General features: G+C 38.6%; 1 protein-coding gene across 2 annotated transcripts in view; it reads left to right on the plus strand.

Moving 5' to 3' along the window:
• Nucleotides 1-21,017, plus strand: part of ROCK1 (Rho associated coiled-coil containing protein kinase 1) — a 155,792-nt gene that overhangs the window by 118,710 nt on the left and 16,065 nt on the right. For both annotated transcript variants that reach the window (XM_033178174.1, XM_033178175.1), the window contains exons 19-25: nucleotides 1,283-1,443; nucleotides 4,134-4,318; nucleotides 6,139-6,208; nucleotides 8,952-9,046; nucleotides 18,242-18,407; nucleotides 19,872-19,965; nucleotides 20,216-20,304. In XM_033178174.1, the coding sequence (XP_033034065.1) occupies nucleotides 1,283-1,443; nucleotides 4,134-4,318; nucleotides 6,139-6,208; nucleotides 8,952-9,046; nucleotides 18,242-18,407; nucleotides 19,872-19,965; nucleotides 20,216-20,304 (860 nt within the window). The remainder of the gene's footprint in view (nucleotides 1-1,282; nucleotides 1,444-4,133; nucleotides 4,319-6,138; nucleotides 6,209-8,951; nucleotides 9,047-18,241; nucleotides 18,408-19,871; nucleotides 19,966-20,215; nucleotides 20,305-21,017) is intronic.

A 21,017-nucleotide genomic window follows, 5' to 3' on the forward strand; every position in this document is an offset into this window, starting at 1 on the left:
AGTTGGTGATGAATTGGATAGAAAAAGACCAGGTGTGGGGACTCACACCTGTAATCCTAGCACTTTGGGAGGCCGAGGCAGGCAGATCATTTGAGGTCAGGAGTTCGAGACCAGCCTGGGCAACATAGTGAAACCCCGCCTCTACTAAAAAATACAAAAATTAGCTGCGTGTAGTGATGCGCACCTGTAAATCTTAGCTACTCAGGAGGCTGAGGCAGGAGAATTGCTAGAACCCAGGTGGCGGAAGTTGCAGTGAGCTGAGATTGCACCAGTGCACTTTGTCCTGGGCAACACAGCGAGACACTGTCGCAAAAAAAACAAAAACAAAAACAAAAGACTGAGACTAACTGGGGTTGGAGTGGTTTGGGGATGGGCCAGAAGTAAAGCATGTATTGTGAATATGTTAACTTTAATAAGATTATTCGATATCTAGGTGGAGATGTTAGTCAATTGGTATCTAAGTCTGGCGCTCAGGAGAGAGAGATCAAGAGTCAGAAGAACATAGTGGATGAATTTGTGTTTGATTAAACAGAAGGGTCTTAAGAGGTGACAATTTACTAGTGCAGCTAAGTTGTAAGTTTGGGGGGAAAGATAAGTAATAGTTTATTTATATTTATTTAATAGTTTATATTTTGTCACCTAGAGGGTGGTCTTCGAGAGTGGGAAAGCAGACTTCAAATAAGCTAGAATCCTGATGGGGCAACTTAGTAGTTGCATGAACATGGAAAAGTTAACCTCTCAGAAGCTCAGTTGTATTTCAAAAAAGGAGCCTCAGTGTAGACTAATATATTCCAGTAATAATTAAAAGAGGTATTATACTACTGTGGAATCTTATTCATCTGAATTGTATAAACTGGAGTTCCTACCATAGCCTTAAGCCTCCTGAACCTTTTCTGGAACAGTGCAGGGTATAAATTAATAACCACAGCCTTATTTTTCTGCTTTTACTTGATGTACCTTCATTGTTCTTTGTTGATTCACTTTCTTTCTAGCTATACTCTTCACCTTCTAGTCTGAAAGTGGTACTGATTAATCTCTCATCATTGGGCAAGAGCTGGGTTTAGAAGATTTTATTGCTATATTATATTTTATAACTCCTTTTCTTTAGAGATTTCTACTATAGAAACAGTTTACATAACATGAGAATTTCTATAATTAATAGCTCTATTCAAGTCCCAGGATAAAAACAATAGAGATGTTTGAAACCAAATTACAGCCCATATAAAGTGAAATGTATTAAAGTACTCTTTCTTTAAATGTATGTACCTTTTTGCTTTCCCAGAGATGGAAAAAAAGCTGAAAGAAGAAAGAGAAGCTCGAGAGAAGGCTGAAAATCGGGTTGTTCAGATTGAGAAACAGTGTTCCATGCTAGACGTTGATCTGAAGCAATCTCAGCAGAAACTAGAACATTTGACTGGAAATAAAGAAAGGATGGAGGATGAAGTAAGAAAAATAGTACTGACTTTGTTCATCTATTAAAAGAGAAACAATTATATAAGTTATGACTGAAGAGTTATATATAATTTAAACACTGTGAAGGAGATTTGAATGAAATGATTGACATGGGTCTATGTTCACTGCTATATGGTTACCCCAGCACCTAGAATTTTCCTCTTCAAATAGTTATTGAACATTCACTCTGTGTAATCTATGCCATTTTTCACTATGACAGTACAACTGTATTGAAATGTCATAGTTCCTTCCCTGAAAAAACTGACCATCTGCTTTAAAAGAAAAAAAAAGTCTTTATTATAATGCATCTTATATCCCCAAAGAAAGCATTGCTCTTAGATTTCAATAAAAGTGTTTAACTGTAGTCTTTCCTGGCTTAGATTGATAGCATGGGGTATACATTTTATAAAGCAGTTAATAAAAAGATAAAATGACAACATGTCCTGTTGGTTACTATATGTACTTTAGAAATTATTTCTAAGACCGAAAGTAGGAAAGCCTTCTCAAGAAGATGTAACATGTTACCTAGATTTTAAAGGTTGAGTAAGACTTCAAAAGGTAATAGTTTTAGAGTCAGAGTTTTATTTGCTAGAGGGAATATTATCAGTAAAGATATGGATAATAAAGTGAGTACCGGGTGGATAAGAAGATGGGTAAGTAAAGCATAAAAAGGAACTTGATAGAACTTTTAACTTTTTGAAGAAAAGAAGAAGACATGTTGAGTGGTCATGGGAGAAATTTGGAGGCCAAAGTATCGATACTCTTTAAAACTTGCATGGGTGGCCAGACACATTGGCTTACACCTGTAATCCCAGCACTTTGGGAGGCTAAGGTGAGCAGATCAGCAGATTGCTTGAGCCCAGGAGTTTGAAACCAGCCTAGGCAACATGGTGAAACCCCATCTCAAATACCAAAATCAGCTATGTGTGGTGGCGTATGCCTATAGTTCCGGCTACTCAGGAGGCTGAGGTGGGAGGATTGCTTGCGCCTCAGGAGATCGAGGCTGTAGTGAGTCGAGAGTGAGACCCTATCTCTAAAAAATAAAACTTGCATGGGAGCTATAGGTGAAAGCACTTCTAGAAAAATCAGTCTGGTAGTGGTATATAGAATGGACTAGAAAGAAGAGAAACTAGAGATACCTATTAAAGTTAACATGCAGGAGGAATGTACAAAATTTGAAAGATAATATTCAGTCATTTAAAAAACATAATTTTTGACTACCTACTATTTGGCTCTGTGCTAGGAGTTGGGGGTTACTGAAGTGAATAAGATATAGATATGGTCCTGACTTTGTTGGAAGTTACAGCCAGGAGGGAAAAACAGATATTAAAATAGTAACTACTGGCCAGGCGCGGTGGCTCACGCCTATAATCCCAGCACTTTGGAAGGCCGAGGTGGGTGGATCACGAGGTCAGGAGATCGAGACCATCCTGGATAACATGGTGAAACCCCGTCTCCACTAAAAATACAAAAAATTAGCCGGGCGTGGTGGCAGGCACCTATAGTCCCAGCTACTCGGGCGGCTGAGGCAGGAGAATGGCGTGAACCCGGGAGGCGGAGCTTGCAGTGAGCCAAGATCACACCACTGCACTCCAGCCTGGGCTACATACAGAGTGAGACTCAGTCTCAAAAAAAAAAAAAAAAAAAAATAGTAACTACAAGCATTGCAAATAATTAAAAAGAAAATACTGAATGCTATAGGGGTGTATTGCTAATCACATTTGGGAGTTACAGAAGGCCTTGCTAAGAGTATAACATTTGAGAGCTGAAGAATGAATAAATGAAGGAGGATAAAACAAGGAGTAGCGTGTACAAGAACTGTGAGGTGAGGGAGAATTTGTTGCATTTGAGGATCTGAAGAATATGATTGGATTGTAGAGAATGGCCAATGATAGGAATAGAGTTAGAACAGATCATGAAGGCCATTGTAAACCACTGTAGGAATTTTGAGTTCATTGGTCCAAACACCTAATAAACACTTCAAAAATATTTGTTGAGTTGAATGAAACATACATTCAGTTTGTTTTGTTAAGCTTTGAAGGGTTGTAGAGTAGAGCATATAAACAGGTAAATTTAAGTATTCCATTCAAATGTTCCCCCAGAAGTGGCTTTTTTTTTTTTTTTTTTTTTTTGAGACAGAGTCTCACTGTCACTCAGGCTGGAGTGCAATGGCATGATCTTGGCTCACTGCAGCCTCTGCCTCCCAGGCTCAGGTGATCCTCTCATGTAGCTGGGACTGCAGGAGTGTACCACCATGCCTGGCCAATTTTGTATTTTTTTGTAGAGCGAGGGTTTCACCATGTCTCAAACTCTGGGTTCAAGCACTCCACCTGCCTCAGCCTCCCAAAGTGCTGGGATGACAGACGTGAACCACTGTGCCAGGCCCAGAAATGAGTTTTATAATCACCTTGTACTCCAACATTTTCATGATGATTGGGTCTGAAAGGAACCAGAATTTTTTTCCCTCCACAACATCTCATGTCTGAAATTTGGGAATTAATTTGACTTAATAGTAAATCTACAATAATAAACACGTGGAACAATGAAGACTCTTTAAAATACTAATATTTTCTACTAGTACCGTGAATTATAATGTACTTGATTTGGTTAGTATTCTTTCAAATAATGTCTAATAAATTATTTAAGAGATTTAAGATCCCAATTATTTTTCTCATTCATAGGTTAAGAATCTAACCCTGCAACTGGAGCAGGAATCAAATAAGCGGCTGTTGTTACAAAATGAATTGAAGACTCAAGCATTTGAGGCAGACAATTTAAAAGGTTTAGAAAAGCAGATGAAACAGGAAATAAATACTTTATTGGAAGCAAAGAGATTATTAGAATTTGAGTTAGCTCAGCTTACGAAGTAAGTCTTTAAAATAACATTGTGATTTCTTTCTTTTTTGTGCTCATCATTGACTTGTGTGTTTGATATTTTACATATGTACAGATTATGTACTTAGAGTTTGTGAAAGACAGCGAAAAAGTATTTAGAAGTAAAAGAATTTACTTGCAAAGGTTTTCAAGGGAGTTCAGGCTTTGGAAAGACCACAGTTTTCTCATCTGATTTTCTTGTCCACAAAAGTCATCACATTTCTTCAGGTTAGAATTACAAAAATCACAGTGCCTCGTAGGAGATGTTCAGAGGCTAGAATTAGACATGACACACTGTGCGTTTTGTTTTGTGTCTTTGGTTCATCTCAAAATGCAAAAATGGCCGGGCGCGGTGGCTCAAGCCTGTAATCCCAGCACTTTGGGAGGCCGAGACGGGAGGATCACGAGGTCAGGAGATCGAGACCATCCTGACTAACACGGTGAAACCCCGTCTCTACTAAAAAAAAAATACAAAAAACTAGCCGGGCGAGGTGGTGGGTGCCTGTAGTCCCAGCTACTCGGGAGGCTGAGGCAGGAGAATGGCGTAAACCCGGGAGGCGGAGCTTGCAGTGAGCTGAGATCCGGCCACTGCACTCCAGCCTGGGCGACAGAGCGAGACTCCGTCTCAAAAAAAAAAAAAAATGCAAAAATGTCTTTTTTCTTTTTCTGTTACTCTTGGGATGTGATATGCCTGCTTACTTGAAATGGAGAACAAGCAAGATGTCAAGATTGCCTTCACAATTTGCCTAAGAATATGCTTCACAAGTTTAATATCAAAAGTGGATATATCTTATGCCAAGTCCTGTGTTTTTATTTCCTCTGAATTTATTTTATTATATCATCACTTGCTAGCTTCATTTACAGAGGTGATTCTTGGATTAAATTGTCAGTTTTCATAAAATTGGATTTATATTGGTGAAATTCTTTTCCTCTTTTAGAGCCACCATTTTCACAAAAATGTGTTTTATATTTTTTTTCTCCAAAAATACTCTCACTCAGCATTCAATGGAGATTGGTGTGGACTTTCTGTCAACCACATGCCTTTTTAGATACTGAGAATACAAAGCCATTATTACTGTCTAATATGAAAGTCTAGCAACTAGATTTTCAAGCCTAGCTGCTAGACTTTCGTAGTAGACAGTAAATAATTATTGAAAACCTATGTCTTCGGGTTACGTTGTGTTTCCATCTTTTGGACTCTGCTCCTTTGTGAGTTGTGTTTATGTATATATTATATACATGCAGTTGTCTGTCTGTGTTCCTCCTTCTTTGTCAGTTTGTTGTTCTTGCTTTCCCTTCTTACCTGATGATTCATTTCCACAGCCCCTTTTTTGTGCTTAATTGGCCATAATGTCTAGTATGTGGTACTGAATTACTACTTATTAAACATAGTATTATGATATAAAGCACTGAATTATTACTAAATTTTTCATCCCCCCCCTTTTTTTTTTTACTTACCGTACGAGACATTTTCTTCCCTATTACTGCTTTTCTCTATAAAAATTTAGCAAAAATATGGTATCAATTTTATTTTTTCATTTTGGATAGAGCCACAATTAATATTCTCCAAAAAGTGATCATCAGTAGAAAAGAGTTCTCACTACTTTTGTATAGCATCATTTTATAAGGAGCAAGATAGAACCAGTGTGGCCTGACCAAGTTAATTAGTAAAATAATAATGAGGTATGTTTTTTAAAAATAAAGATTGTTTTAGTAAACCTTTTTTATATTAGCAACTTTAACAAACTAAGAATAAATAAAGTCTAGTATAAGTAGGAGCGTTTGTTCACTTGTTTTTCTTTTCATCTGAAGACAGTATAGAGGGAATGAAGGACAGATGCGGGAGCTACAAGATCAGCTTGAAGCTGAACAATATTTCTCGGTAAGTGAGAATCATTTTTAACATACGCACTGTTTCAAAACCTGACTTACAACAAGGTATTAGATTCTTTTATGTGAACTTTTTCTTTTTAAAATTCTTTTTTCAAATGACTCTTCATCTTCTAATAAACATTGTGATTTTCTTCTTTTTGTTTATCCATTTGTTTCTTGGCATATTAGGCTATCATTGGTATATGTTTTTAAATTGTAAAATCTTTTCAGGCCAGGCGCTGTGGCTCACACCTGTCATCCCAGCACTTTGGGAGGCTGAGGCGGGTGGATCACTTGAGATCAGGAGTTCGAGACCAGCCTGGCCAACATGGTGAAACCCTGTCTCTACTAAAAATACAAAAATTAGCTGGTTGTGGTGGCAGGCACGTGTAGTCCCAGCTACTCGGGAGGCTGAGGAAGAAGAATCACTTGAGCCCGATAGTTGGACATTATAATGAGCTGGGGTCATCTGTGCTCCAGCCTGGGCGACAGCAAGACTCTGTCTCATAAACAAAATGAAAAACTTTTAAATATTGTTGAAAACGCTTGCCCTGGGTGTTTGCTAAATGTAATTATTCAGAGTATCTACTGCTAACTTCTGCAAAGTGATCTGTAGCATCCCATACACTTTCTTGCCATATGCTTCCACAGAGCAATCATCCAGTGCCTCCAGATGTTTGGATGGATGTCAAATGACTTGCGGTGGTTCCTGTGGATTCTTCATTTTGCTTCTAGAAAATAGTACAAAACCTGACCCTGTCTCAGTTCTGATTTATTGCATTGCTTGTGGGCATTGGATTAAACAGCATTCAATTCAATAAGCTGTTATGAACCAAATTTTAAGATTTGTTTTTATTCTGGGTTTTCAAATCAGATTATTTTTCTTTTTATCCCTTCATTGATTTACTTACTTGAATTTCAGTATTTGAAGTCAGAGAGATAAGAATCTAAGTCCCAAAGGCCAAATAGATTACTTAATTTTAGAAATTCTAAATACTTAACCTAGAGTAAGCCCTTACTCTTCTTTCATTTGCATTCCCATAGACATTTATATGTTTTTTTGCCTAGAAAAGTGCTGTTTCTTAATGTAATAAGTAAGTGTTAAAGTAGTTCTCCACAGCTGTTTGCTGACCCTTGCTATTTTTTTCCCTTCTCTTTTTCTTTTAAAGTGAAGAGGATAGTTAAAAAGAAATAGATATCAGAACTGGAAGTTCACTCTGTAACTTCAGCAACTAACACAAAATGAGTCTCATGTGTTAAATATTTTTCGCTGGAGTTGGCAAAAGCTCAGTGAATTTTGTAAGAACCATTGTTCTGAAATAAGCATATGTTATAGATGTGTTAGCAGAATACTTGATAAATCTTATTTGTGGACATTTCTTTTTCTTTTTTTTTGAGATGGAGTCTTGCCCTCTCTCCCAGGCTAGAGTGCAGTGGAGGCAATCTCAAGCTCTGCCTCCTGGTTTCACACCATTCCCCTACCTCAGCCTCCCAAGTAGCTGGGACTACAGGTGCCCGCCACCACACCTGGTTAATTTTTGTATTTTTAGTAGACACGAGGTTTCACCGTGTTAGCCAGGATGGTCTCAATCTCCTGACCCCGTGATCTGCCCACCTCGGCCTCCCAAAGTGCTGGGATTACAGGCGTGAGCCACTGCGCCCAGCCCTTTTGTGGGTATTTTTACCTGTCTCTCAACTGCCCAGTACATCCCACCTACCAAAACAGAAGTGGTTTTTTTCTAACATTAGTCAAGAATTGATCTAACATTTAAATTAGTAGTGTGTGTTAAATTTCTTTATAATGTCTTCCCAAATCTGTAATATACTTTATTAAGCTATAATTTCTTTTCTTTTTTTTTTTTTTTTTTTTGAGATGGAGTCTCACTCTGTCACCCAGGCTGGAGAGCAGTGGCACAATCTTGGCTCACTGCAACCTCCCGCTCCCGGGTTCAAGTCTCCCGAAGAGCTGTGATTACAGGAGCGTGCCACCATGCCCAGCTAATTTTTTGTATTTTTAGTAGAAACGGGGTTTCACTGTGTTGGCCAGGATGGTCTCCATCTCCTGACCTCGTGATCTGCCCGCCTCGGCCTCCCAAAGTGCTGGGATTACAGGCATGAGCCACCACACCCGGCCATTAAGCTATAATTTCTATGTAATATACCCATTTTAAGTGTACTGGTTAGTAAGTTTTGACAAATATATACAACTGTGTGACCACAACCACAATCAATATGTGGAATTTTTTTTTTCACCTCAAAAAGTTCCCTTGTGGCCCTTCACTCTCCATTTTTCCCAACCACCTCTATACACAGACAATGACTGATTGTTTTCTGTCATCATTGATTATTTTTACCTGGTCTAGAATTTCATATACATGGAGTCACACAGTATATGCCTTTTGACATGTGGTTTCTTTCACTCAGCATATTTTTTAGATTTCTTAGTTTTACATGTTGTATGTATCAGTAGTTCATTCCTTTTTATTGCTAAGTAATATGAATTAACCGGTTTTTTTTTTTAACCCACGTATTGATGGATATCTGGTTCATTTCCACTTTGGAGTTGTTATAAATAAAACCATAAGGAAAATTCATGTATAAGACTAGGTGTTGATATATATTTGTATTTGTCATGGGTAAATACTTGAGAGGAATTGTTGGATCATATGTTAATTTTTTTAATTTATAAGAAACTGCCAAATTGTTTTTAACCCACCATAAACACTTACTTCTTCTTGTCACTTGTTTTGCAGACACTTTATAAAACCCAGGTAAAGGAACTTAAAGAAGAAATTGAAGAAAAAAACAGAGAAAATTTAAAGAAAATACAGGAACTACAAAATGAAAAGTATGTCCATTTTGCTTTAGAACAAGAATTAGTACTGCAACAGGCATTCTTAAGTTTTAAAATAGTGAATAGATGTGCCATTATTCTGGTGGGAATGGTATAGAACGCAATTTATTGGGCTAATTCAGAACAAATCAGATTAGGCTAAATTTACCTTTATGGTGAAAAAACAATGCTATAAATCAACACTGTAGCAATTGCAGAGATTCATTAAACTGACAAAAAGTTGTTTGACAGTTGTTTTCAGGGGTATCTCAATTTTTATTTTTTTAATTTATTTTTATTTGAGACAGAGTCTTGCTGTGTCACCCAGCCTGGACTGCAGTGGCGTGATATCGGCTCACTGCAGCTTCCGCCTCCCGGGTTCAAGCGATTCTCCTGCCTCAGCCTCCTGAGTAGCTGAGATTACAGGCGTGTGCCACCACGCTCGGCTAATTTTTGTATTTTTAGTAGAGACAGGGTTTCACCATGTTGGTCAGGTTGGTCTCAAACTCGTGACCTCGTGTTCCGCCCACCTCGGCCTCCCAAAGTGCTGGGATTACAGGCATGAGCCACCGCGCCTGGGCTAGTATCTCAATTTTAAAAGATCTATTTATATATAAATCATGCTATTTTTGCAAATCATTATTTTAAGTTAGATAAAGGTATTTAAGGTCTTCTTAGGATTACTATGCAGGTTATGGCCGGGCATGGTGGCTCATGCCTGTAATACCAGCATTTTGGGAGGCTGAGGTGAGAGGATCGCTTGAGCCCAGGAGTTGCCCAAGACCAGCCTGGGCAACATAATGAGATCCCATCTCTAAAAATAATAATAATAAAATATTATTATGCAGGTTAATTTTCATTACATGTATATGTTTAGGGTCTTAAAAGGAGAAAACCTTATAAAGCTATTTCAAGTGTAACAGCTTCATTTTAGAATTCAGCTTACAGGTCCAACAAGATAGTAACTCATGCGGAGTATCTCATAGCTAGGTAATGTCAGAACATACACTAGAACTAGTTTTCCAACACTGTTATATTCTCTTTACATTTAATCACCTTTGAAAGACTGTTTGTTGTTGAAACAAACAGTTACAGAAAACAGCAAAACTAATAGTTTTTATGAATTATGACAAATGTCGTCATAACATCATCATCCATGAAAGAGAACCTTGCTATCTACTTCAGAAGCCCACTATATCCCACCTCCTAATTATGCCTTCTTTCCTCCCCACCTCAAGAGTAATCACCATCCTGATACGGATTTGTTGAAGAAACTGGAATTTTTTGTCCTGTAGAGGTTCCCTCAGTTGCAATTTTATTGATTCAATTTCTGTAGTTGGTTGAACATTCCCCATTTCCCTTATGTTTCCTGGAAGTCAGTAGTTATATCTAGAGCTCCTCTGCCAATATGGTGGCCAGTAGCCACATATAGTTACTTAAATTTAAATTCAGTTACGTAAAATTAAAACTTAGTTCCTCAGATGTGCAAGTCGTATTTCAGGTGCTCAGTAGTCACATGCGGTTAGTGTCTACCATATTATAATAGATAGTACAGATACAGAACATTTCTGACATCCTAGAAAGTTTCATTGGACATTTCTGATTTGGAAGCTTAATCAGATTCAAATCTGATTTTTAGGAGGAAGAAGACTAATTCATATATAACCTTGTACTTTCTGGTTTCCCTGTTTCTGTTGTTAACCACTGTGGTACTCAACGTTAGATCTTAGTACATTAGGTGTTGCAAACTGGAGATACTCACTTTTATCATTCTTCTTTTTTTTTTTGTTGGAATACATAACTTTTATTTTTACTAGTTTTATAAATAAACTTTTCGTTGTTTACCTTTGTTGACTTGATTATAAATTAAGAATAATTGCATCTTTTTGCAATTAAGTTGCCTTAATCGAGTTGATTAAGTTGATTAAAATATTTAAGGTCCAGAATTGACAATAGTTTGTTGCCGAACTGTATATTACCATAAAGTTTAGCATCACAGCAGGTATCAACATACTAATTTGGTGGCCAAGTATCATAGTTAGATAACCTAATTAACTGAAAGCTAAGGTAGACACAAAGCTGCATTTCCTGGTTATTCTCTGATACAGTCATACTGTAGACTCTGGTCTGTTACCTCCTCTACCATTTGTATGGTATTGCAATATGCAATCCCAGATGTATGCATTCACTGTGAAGGGCATAGTATAGGCAGAAACCAATCTGTGATCTGAGGAACAGAACGAGAAAGTAATTAAAAGTGCCAAATATTCACTCCATACTATATTGTTTCAGAGTTGATATATTTTCCTTTTTTCATCTCTTCATCTATTTAAGACAAATACATGGATCACCACTGTTGTGCTATAAGTACTGTGCTTTGTGCAGCTATCCAATTATTAGTAAGTTATGATTCTTCAAGTGCTTCAGAATCAAGTTAGGAGAGATATAATCAAGGTACAGTGGCTGTTCCAAAGGATATCTCATCTTACCATGTGGAATTCAGGGAACATTTCCCAACAGAGATCACAACTGAGGGAAAGTAGAATTAGCCAGGGAATGGGATGTGGGGAATAAGGGACAGTATAGGCAGAAGCCAATCTCTGATTTGAGGAACAGTAAATGGTTAGTTCATGACAGATAAGGCTGGAGAGATAAAACTAAGTCAGATTACAAAGGACTTTGTGTATCATGCTGAAGAGTTTAAAATATTGAAATGTGGGGACTTTTGTTTCTTCCATTGTTGTCTATTTATTCCCAGCACTTCAATCAGGGACTTTCAGAGTAAGTATTCAATAAATACCGAATGAATAAATGAAAATTCTAAGCTAGTGACTGACAAGTATTTTAGAAAACTCACTCTAAGGAGTGGAGAAGGAATTGAAGTAAGAGAAAGCTGCATAGATACAGGGAGCCCAGTTATATAACCACTGGAAAAACTTAGATATAAAATTATAGTGGAAGTTGGCAGTAAGAGGCAAGTGCATAAAACGAAGGGGGAAGTAAAAGAAGTAGGATTTGTAGATTTGGAGGCATAGGGGCAAAGGTTAGGAAAATTTTCAGGCTGACTCTCAAGTTTCTGACCAGGGCTGTTGAGTTGATGGTAGTGCTGGTCCCTGAGCTAAGGGATGCCAAAATTGTGAGACGAGGGGAGAGAAGATTATTTCAATTTCAGTCCTGTTGAGTTTGAGGTGCCTACGGGATGTCCAGATAGAAACGAATACCATGGTATTTGGGTTTATTTATTTATTTAGAATGCAGATAAAAGATAAGAACTTGAAGCTGATTTGATAGTCTTTGCATACAGAAACCACTAATACAGAGATCTGTTAAGGTGATTATGTATCTCAGAGTTTATAAACTCATGAGCCTGTGATGCCATTGGTATAATTAGGCTGTAATTAGTGGGGTCTAAGTGCAGATATATTCGTTGCATAAGTTGTAAGGATTATAACAAACTGAAGATCTCACCTCCTCAGTTCCGGCCATTTGTTAACACATGATAACACTGGCCCAGTATGTCAAGATCTTCTGGTTTTGCAAGAGAAACCAAGAGTCTGAATTTTTATGTAAAAGGTTGACCCAAAACTATTTTAGGTGTGTGTTTGTGTGTGTGTGTCTGGAGGGAAGTGGGGGGCACTGTTGTGGACTCATTTGGTCCTCCCAGGTAGCAAGTTGTAGCCCATAGTGTAGGATCAGAAGACACAAGGGCTGAGGAAAGACTACTAGCTCCTAGACGTTCAAGGAATGGGCAGAGGAAGGGAAACTAAGAAGCTACCAACAGCAGGGTGTCACAAAAGCTGGAGGAAGAGAATATTTCAAAAAAGAGAAAGTGATTAAAAGTACCACATATTGGCCGGGCGCGGTGGCTCACGTCTGTAATCCCAGCACTTTGGAAGGCCGAGGCAGGCAGATCACGATGTCAGGAGATTGAGACCATCCTGGTTAACATGGTGAAACCCCGTCTCTACTAAAAATACAAAAAAGTTAGCCGGGCATGGTGGCGGGTGCCTGTAGTCCCAGCTACTCAGGAGGCTGAGGCAGGAGAATGGCGTGAACCCGGGAGGTGGAGTTTGCGGGGAGCCGAGATGGCGCCACTGCACTCCAGCCTGGGCAACAGGGTGAGACTCTGTCTCAAAAATATAAATAAATAAAAATTAAACTTTAAAAAGTGTCACATATCCAGAAGGGTCAAGAAAAGCAGTCATAAACTGTCCATTGTACTTATATTGAAGGTTATTCATTATCTTGGTGAGAACAGCTTCTAAATAGAGATGAGAATAGATATTAAAGTAGATTGAGACTGAATGGAAAGGGTAGAACAAGAGACAGAGTATACCTAACAGCCTGATTCGCCTTCTTTCTACTCAACACACCAGTTAGTCACTCTCCTACCTCCAGGTGTGTACATTGCTCTTCTCTCTTCCGGGAACAGTTTCCTCCAAGTATCTACATGGCTTGCTCCTTGGCCCTCTCCAGGTCCACATCATTGGAGAAGGCCTTCCCTGAATATGCTTTTTAAATTGCATACATCCCCACCCCACTACCTTGGTACCCAGTTCATACATCCTTCCCTATTTTATTTTTCTCTATAGCACTTATTCCCTCCTAATATATAATTTTCTTACTTGGTGTATTTATTGTTTTTGTTTTTCCACTAGAAACAAAGCTCTATGGCAGAAGGAATTTTCAGATGTTTCGTTCTTAGGTCCAATTCATTGCTGTATGTCTAGCACCTACAATTGTAACGGCAGCATTGTGATGCTCAGCAAATATTTGTTAAATTAAAAAATTCAGGAGACTTGGCTGTTATGGCAAGAAGTAGCAGTAGCTAGAGGAGAATGTGAAGGAGAGCGCTTCCTAACAGTAGCGTAAACTTGAACATATTTAAATGGACCATGGGAAGGAAATCAGAGTAGGAGCAGCCCCACATCTCTTCATTCAGGTAAAATTTTTGAGCGCACTCTGTGGGCCAGAGAATTTTCTAGGCATTTGAAATACACTTGTGAACAAGAACAAAGCCACTCTTTATAATCTTATAATCCAGAAGAATATGGAATGATTGATGATTGAATTCTTTTAAGAGATAGGAGAATAAAGGTGAGAGATTAACTTTAAATATTAGTAAAGACAGTCTTTCATTATGGAGAGTTGTAAAGGAAGTCTGGATGAATATGTAGATGCAGGTAATTTTACCCTGAACCATCTAATTCTTTCTTGCTTTTTCTCTTGCACAGTAGCATAACCAGGGATAGAAATATATTCTGGGTTAAATAGGTTTTCTGGTGTTTTAAAGTATAACCCCGATACTTTTATCTGAACTTAACACAAAGCAGAAACTTCAGATAAGAACGTGTCGTGAACCTGAAGCCCTGTGTTATAATAGCTGGCAGAACCACTCCCAGTATTCTTAGATTTGGCATTGGCAGCATTTCCTTTCTTTTCCTAAACTACTAACTCTACTACTTTCCTAAGAAAAGTGTTTCACATCTCGTCTCTACTCAGATCGCCACCTTTTCCTTATTCTTGTACTTAGCTAATGGCCTTGCTTCCTAAAAGTCAGAAGAGAACGTCTATTCTCTTTCACCACCATAGCTACTAACTTGTCTACATCAGAGTAGAGTATCACAAAAGCTGGGGGAGGAGAGTATTTCAAGAAAAAGAAAGTGATTAAAAGTGCCAAATATTGCTGGGCATGGTGGCTCATGCCTGTAATCCCAGCACTTTGGAAGGCTGAGGCGGGCAGATCACAAGGTCAGGAGATCGAGACCATCCTGGCTAACATGGAGAAACCCCGTCTCTACTAAAAATACAAAAAATTAGCCGGGCCTGGTGGCGGGCACCTGTAGTCCCAGCTACTCGGGAGGCTGAGGCAGGAGAATGGCGCGAACCCAGGAGGCGGAGCTTGTAGTGAGCCGAGAGCAGGCCACTGTACTTCAGCCTGGGCGACAGAGTGAGACTCCGTCTCAAAAAAAAAAAAAAAAAGTGCCAAATATTCAGAAAGGTCACCAAAAAGTCATAAATTGCCCATTGTATTTATTTTGAAGGTTACTCATTACCTTGGTGAGAACAGCTTCTAAGTAGAGAATAGTACCTATAAACCCTGCCTTCCTTCTGATGATGTAAATGGACAAGAGCATTCGCTCTTATCTAATGGCTAATCCCATCTCTTCCTGCCTACTTAAGAGTATGACTTGGCCGGGTTTGGTGGCTCATGCCCATAATCTCAGCATTTTGGGAGGCCCAGGCGGGCGGATCACTTGGGTTAAGAGTTCGCTACTAGCCTGGGTAACGTGATGAAACCCCATCTCTACTAAAAATTCAAAAATTAGCCGGACATGGTGGCATATGCCTGTAGTCCCAGCTCCTTGGGAGGCTGAGGCAGGAGAATCACTTGAACCTGGGAGGGGAAGGTTGCAGTGTGGCGAGATCTCACCATTGCACTCCAGCCTGGGTGACAGACTGAGTCTCAAAAAAAAAAAAAGAATATTATGACTCCAACAATTCTCTTATCTTTTCTACCTCAATTTTTACCTTTCTGTAGTCATTGTCATTGTTATGTAAACATATTTAGATATCTCCTTTAAAAACCACCCTCTTACACCGGGTGCGGTGGCTCATGCCTATAATCCTAGCACTTTGGGAGGCCAAGGTGGGCAGATCCCCTGAGGTCAGGAGTTCAAGACCAGCCTGACCAACATGGAGAAACCCCGTATGTACTAAAAATACAAAATTAGCTGAGCATGGTGGCGCATGCCTGTAATTCCAGCTACTCAGGAGACTGAGGCAGGGGAATTGCTTGAACCCAGGAGGTGGAGTTTGCAGTGAGCCAAGATCACACCATTGCACTCCAGCCTGGGCAACAAGAGCAAAACTGCATCATTTAACTACATTATCTACATGGTAGCTACCATCCCACTTTTCTTTTTTTTATAGCCAGCTTACTTGAAAAGTAACATACCAGGTACCTTCCCCCATCTTCTTCCATTCTCTCTTGAGCTCACTCCAGTCATACTTTTGCATTCATCATGCTAACAAAACAACTCTTCTCAAGGTCAGTGGGGTCTTCCTAATAGTGACTTCTCAGTTCTCACCTTATTTCATAGCAGCATTTGACTTAGTTGATTACTCTCTTGAGAAAATGTCTCCTTTGACTTCTGTGACACCAGATGCTGTTTTTTCCTTATTGAACTGGCTACTCTTTCTCAATCTCCTTTGTTCCTTTTTCCCTTCTAATTGCTGAGACCCTTAGGAGTTTGGAGTGCTCAAGGGATTACTCCCTGCTTGTTCTCATCCAGCCTTGTGGCTTTAAATGGTGTCAGAGTCCAAGTACGTTCTCCCTTGAATTCCAGACTTATGTATTCAGCTGTCTAATTGACATCTCTGCTTGAGTGTTAAGCACCCCACATTTAAAGTGTCCAGAAAAAATTCCTGATTCCCTTACTTTGCGAACTGCTCCTCCCTATCTTCCTCATTTCAGTCCTGAACAACTCTATTATTCCCAGGTGTTTCAGTGAAAAATTTAGAGTCATCCTAGACTCTTCTTTTTTTCTTGCACTCTAAATGCAATCCACCAACAAATTTTCCCAGTGTTCACTAAAAATTATGTATAGACTCTAATCACTTCTCACCACTTGTTCCATTTACTGACCTGGTCCAAACTGCCATCATCTCCAATCTTGATTATTTCAGTAGCCTCCTAACTGGTATCTCAACTTCTGCCATTGTCCCCCTACTGTCTGATCTTAATACAGCAGCCAGAATGATCTTTCTAAAACATCAGAGTACCAGAATAAAAGTCAAAGTCCTTATATTGCCTTGGAAAGCCTTACAATATCTGTTGTTCTCTTCTCCCTACTTTTCTTCTGTCGTCTTAGCAGAGAGGCCTCCTTGATCACCCTGTAATAAAAGTGATCACATTCATAACTTTCCATATTTTATCTTGTATTATTCTCTGTGACTTACTATATAGCACTTGTTCATTTTTTAAATTGCCTATACGGCCCCACTAATACATGCTCCCTAAGCCCAGGAACTTTGTTACTGCTGTATTTATTTATTTAGTTTTGAGACGGAGTCTCGCACTGTCACCTCAGCCTCCCAGGTAGCTGGGATTACAGGCACACACCACCACACCAGGCTAATTTTTTGTATTTTTAGTAGAGATGAAGTTTCACTATGTTGGCCAGACTAGTCTCGAACTCCTGACCTCATGATCCGCCCACCTCAGCCTCCCAAAGTGCTGGGACTACAGGCGTGAGCCACTGTGCCCGGGCTGCTGTATCTCTTAATTCCTAGAACGTGATGCATAGTAAACATAGTGTAGTACTTAATAAACCTTCAAATAGTTGTTAAGTGAAGGAATGAATTTTCTGTGTGTGCATGTGTGTGTGTGTCTTTACCATATGTCTCCCTCTGTCCCTCTTGAGGCTTGAGGCAGAAAGTTTGAATTGTAATACTCAATAGAAAATAGGAGGTGGACGTTACTCATTCAGAACGTATTTATTGAGCCCCTGCTCTGTTCAGGGACTACAGTAGTGACTAAGAGAGCTTATCCAAGAGAGGCTCTTCTAGAAGAGTAGGCAAACTGGAGTTACCTCATCTTGGTCTGAATGTCAATTCTGAAATGTTTTAGTATCATTTCCAGGGAGTGTTGTCAAATTAGTTTGTAGTGATTTGCAAATCTCTTAGAAGTTTTCATAATCTCATTGAATTTTGGAGCTGGAAGTGACTAGTTTAACCATCTCATTTTACAGATTTGATGAAACTGAACTACAGGAAGTGTAAGGGACTTGCACTTTGTGCACATTGAGTGTCTCTACTCAATTAGTTAATGACAAAACAGAAATAAAGGTCTAGGTCTAGCCTGCTGATTTGCAAGTCAATGACTTTTCCACTGTGCCATGCTGTCTTCCATTCCAAACCCACAAGAAATTTCTTCTCAAGAGCAGACTATTTGCTGTTGCTTTATTACCTTTTTTAGTTTAGCACAATATCAGATAGAAAACTAAATAGTTATTTTATAATTTTTCAACATGTGAGAGGTTAAATTCATTACTTTTATAGAAAGTTTGCAATAGGTTTAAATTTATTTTAAGCAATAAAATAATTCTTTTTATCATTTATCAGTTAATTGTGTTCTTAAGAATATGATTAAGGTGGAAGAATGAACTGAGTTTGTTTACATCAATTTCTCTTAAAAAATTGTTGCAGAGAAACTCTTGCTACTCAGTTGGATCTAGCAGAAACAAAAGCTGAGTCTGAGCAGTTGGCTCGAGGCCTTCTGGAAGAACAGTATTTTGAATTGACTCAAGAAAGCAAGAAAGCTGCTTCAAGAAATAGACAAGAGATTACAGATAAAGATCACGCTGTTAGTCGGGTAAGTGTGATAGTCAGGTAAGTCACAGTAGGTCACAGTGTTTAAATCACAGTAGGTCACATCTTAAAGTATTAGGGTAAGTGTGTGTGCAAATGTATTTACTTCTGTGTTATACATAGTGGTCATTCTGTACTCAGGTATAAAATAGTTTGTATAATACCAAACATTTGTTAATTATTGAAATTCTTGTTCAAGATATTGGGCTTTTGTTTGTATAGGTACAGAACCGATGCAATATTGGGCTGTTTTTCTCTCTGGCTGTAGATCTTATTAGTTATATTTCATATGAAGAAATGGCTTAGTTTAAATTCATTTGTTGTTCTCTTAATACATTGCAACTGATTTTTTATGGGCCAGAATTCTATGAAATATAGAGAAACCATTTGGGAATGAGGAATTTTTGGGATAATATATAAATCCATTATAAGAAAACCAATACTCCAAACAATTACCTATTCCTGAAGTTTATGCTATAGTCTATATAGAATCATGGGACTAAAAAGAGGAGTTAGATTTTTCTTCTAAAGCCGCTATCAATCACTCTGGGTTCCAGTTTTGCCTCTTAAGAAGTTATATGGTCTTGGCCGGGCGCGGTGGCTCAAGCCTGTAATCCCAGCACTTTGGGAGGCCGAGACGGGCGGATCACGAGGTCAGGGGATCGAGACCATCCTGGTCTACACGGTGAAACCCCGTCTCTACTAAAAAATACAAAAAACTAGCCGGGCGACGAGGCGGGCGCCTGTAGTCCCAGCTACTCGGGAGGCTGAGGCAGGAGAATGGCGTAAACCCGGGAGGCGGAGCTTGCAGTGAGCCGAGATCGCGCCACTGTACTCCAGCCTGGGCGACAGAGCTAGACTCCGTCTCAAAAAAAAAAAAAGAAGTTATATGATCTTGGCAAAGTTGGCTTTAACTTCTCTAAGCCTCAGATTTCTCATCTGTAAAATAGAAATAGTAATACCTCTTCCACATGATTGTTATGAGGATTAAATAAGACAGTAGACATAGAATGATTAATATAACATATAACATAGTAATGATTATACATTACTAAAAGTAATCTATAAATAAATGTTTTTATTGTTTGCATCATCAGTATTCAGATAAAGATACTGAAGTCCAGAAAAATTATGACTTGCTCAGGGTCACATACTAGGTTAATCGCAGAGCTAGAACTAAATACACATTTCTTAGTTTGCAATCTAGTTATCTTGCCATTACATATGCCCCCCTTTCGTTCATATATATATCTATATGCATAAACTGAAATAATTTTTGGAAGCTGTTAACTACTTTTAAATATTTTTGATGTAATTATATCTACATATTTTAAGCTGGAAACCAGACGTTTGCTGTAGTTGAACAGTGTCTGACTTTTCTTTATCAAGCAGTGTATTTAAAGGTTATTGCCTGAAATATGAGAATAGCAAAGAGGCTGGAGCTTAAACTTTTGTGTGCTTTGTTCAGCTTGAAGAAACAAACAGCATGCTAACCAAAGATATGGAAGTATTAAGAAGAGAGAACGAAGAGCTAACAGAGAAAATGAAGAAGGCAGAGGAAGGTATGTAGAATTTTTAAAAAATCATCATGTTAAATCAAATTCAGTGATTTACCTTTACCTTTGTTTGTGTTAGGTTTCTAAGATACCTGTTTTCATATATTAAGCAACTTCTGTAGCCTTAAGAATTATCTTAATGAAGTTACTGAAAGTTAATATGTAGTGTATACTCATTTGAATAATTAAGGACATTGTTAGTTTGAAATGCAGAAATTAATACCATACAATAACATTTAATATGATTTGTTGACAGAATATAAATTGGAGAAGGAGGAGGAGATCAGTAATCTTAAGGCTGCCTTTGAAAAGAATATCAACACTGAACGAACCCTTAAAACACAGGTATACACGCTTTCGATCTTTTCCACATGTTCATTTTTGAGTTAATCGTTGCTCTTTATGCACTTTTTCCTAAAACCAAGGCTTATAAGGTTCAAACTTTTCATCAGAACAAATAACATAAATTCTCTCCCTGCTAACTATAAAAAACTTACTTGTGAAATAGGATTTCCAGGCCAGGCGCGGTGGCTCATGCCTTTAATCCCAGCACTTTAGGAGGCTGAGGCCAGCAGATCACTTAAGGACAGGAGTTCAAGAGCAGCCTGGCTGACATGGCGAAACCCCAGTCTCTACTAAAAATACAAAAATTAGCCGGGCATGGTGGTGCACTCCAGTAATACCAGCTACTCAGGCGGCTGAGGCACGAGAATTGCTTGAACCCAGGAGGCAGAGGTTGCAGTGAGTAAAGATCATGCCACTGCATGCCAGCCTGGGTGACAGAGCAAGACTCGGTCTCCAAAAAAAAAAAAGAATAGGATTTCAGTTAAGAAAGCTAACTTGCCTAGTAATATTGTATAATTGTAGGAGATAAGAGTATGTGGCCAAGGCATAGAAGCTTTATTTGCTAGTGTACCCAACATCAGAGTAGGATTAGCATACTCTTGATTCAGTACTAGGTTGTAAAGTTAACCAAAGAAAGGCTCCTGGTTCTTACATTTGAGTAGTGTGATAAATCAGTGTTAGTTACTTGTGCTACCAGTTATCATGTCTCAACC

This window comes from Trachypithecus francoisi, unplaced genomic scaffold (genome assembly GCF_009764315.1).
Source record: "Trachypithecus francoisi isolate TF-2019V2 unplaced genomic scaffold, Tfra_2.0 Lachesis_group19, whole genome shotgun sequence".
Lineage (NCBI taxonomy): Eukaryota > Metazoa > Chordata > Mammalia > Primates > Cercopithecidae > Trachypithecus > Trachypithecus francoisi.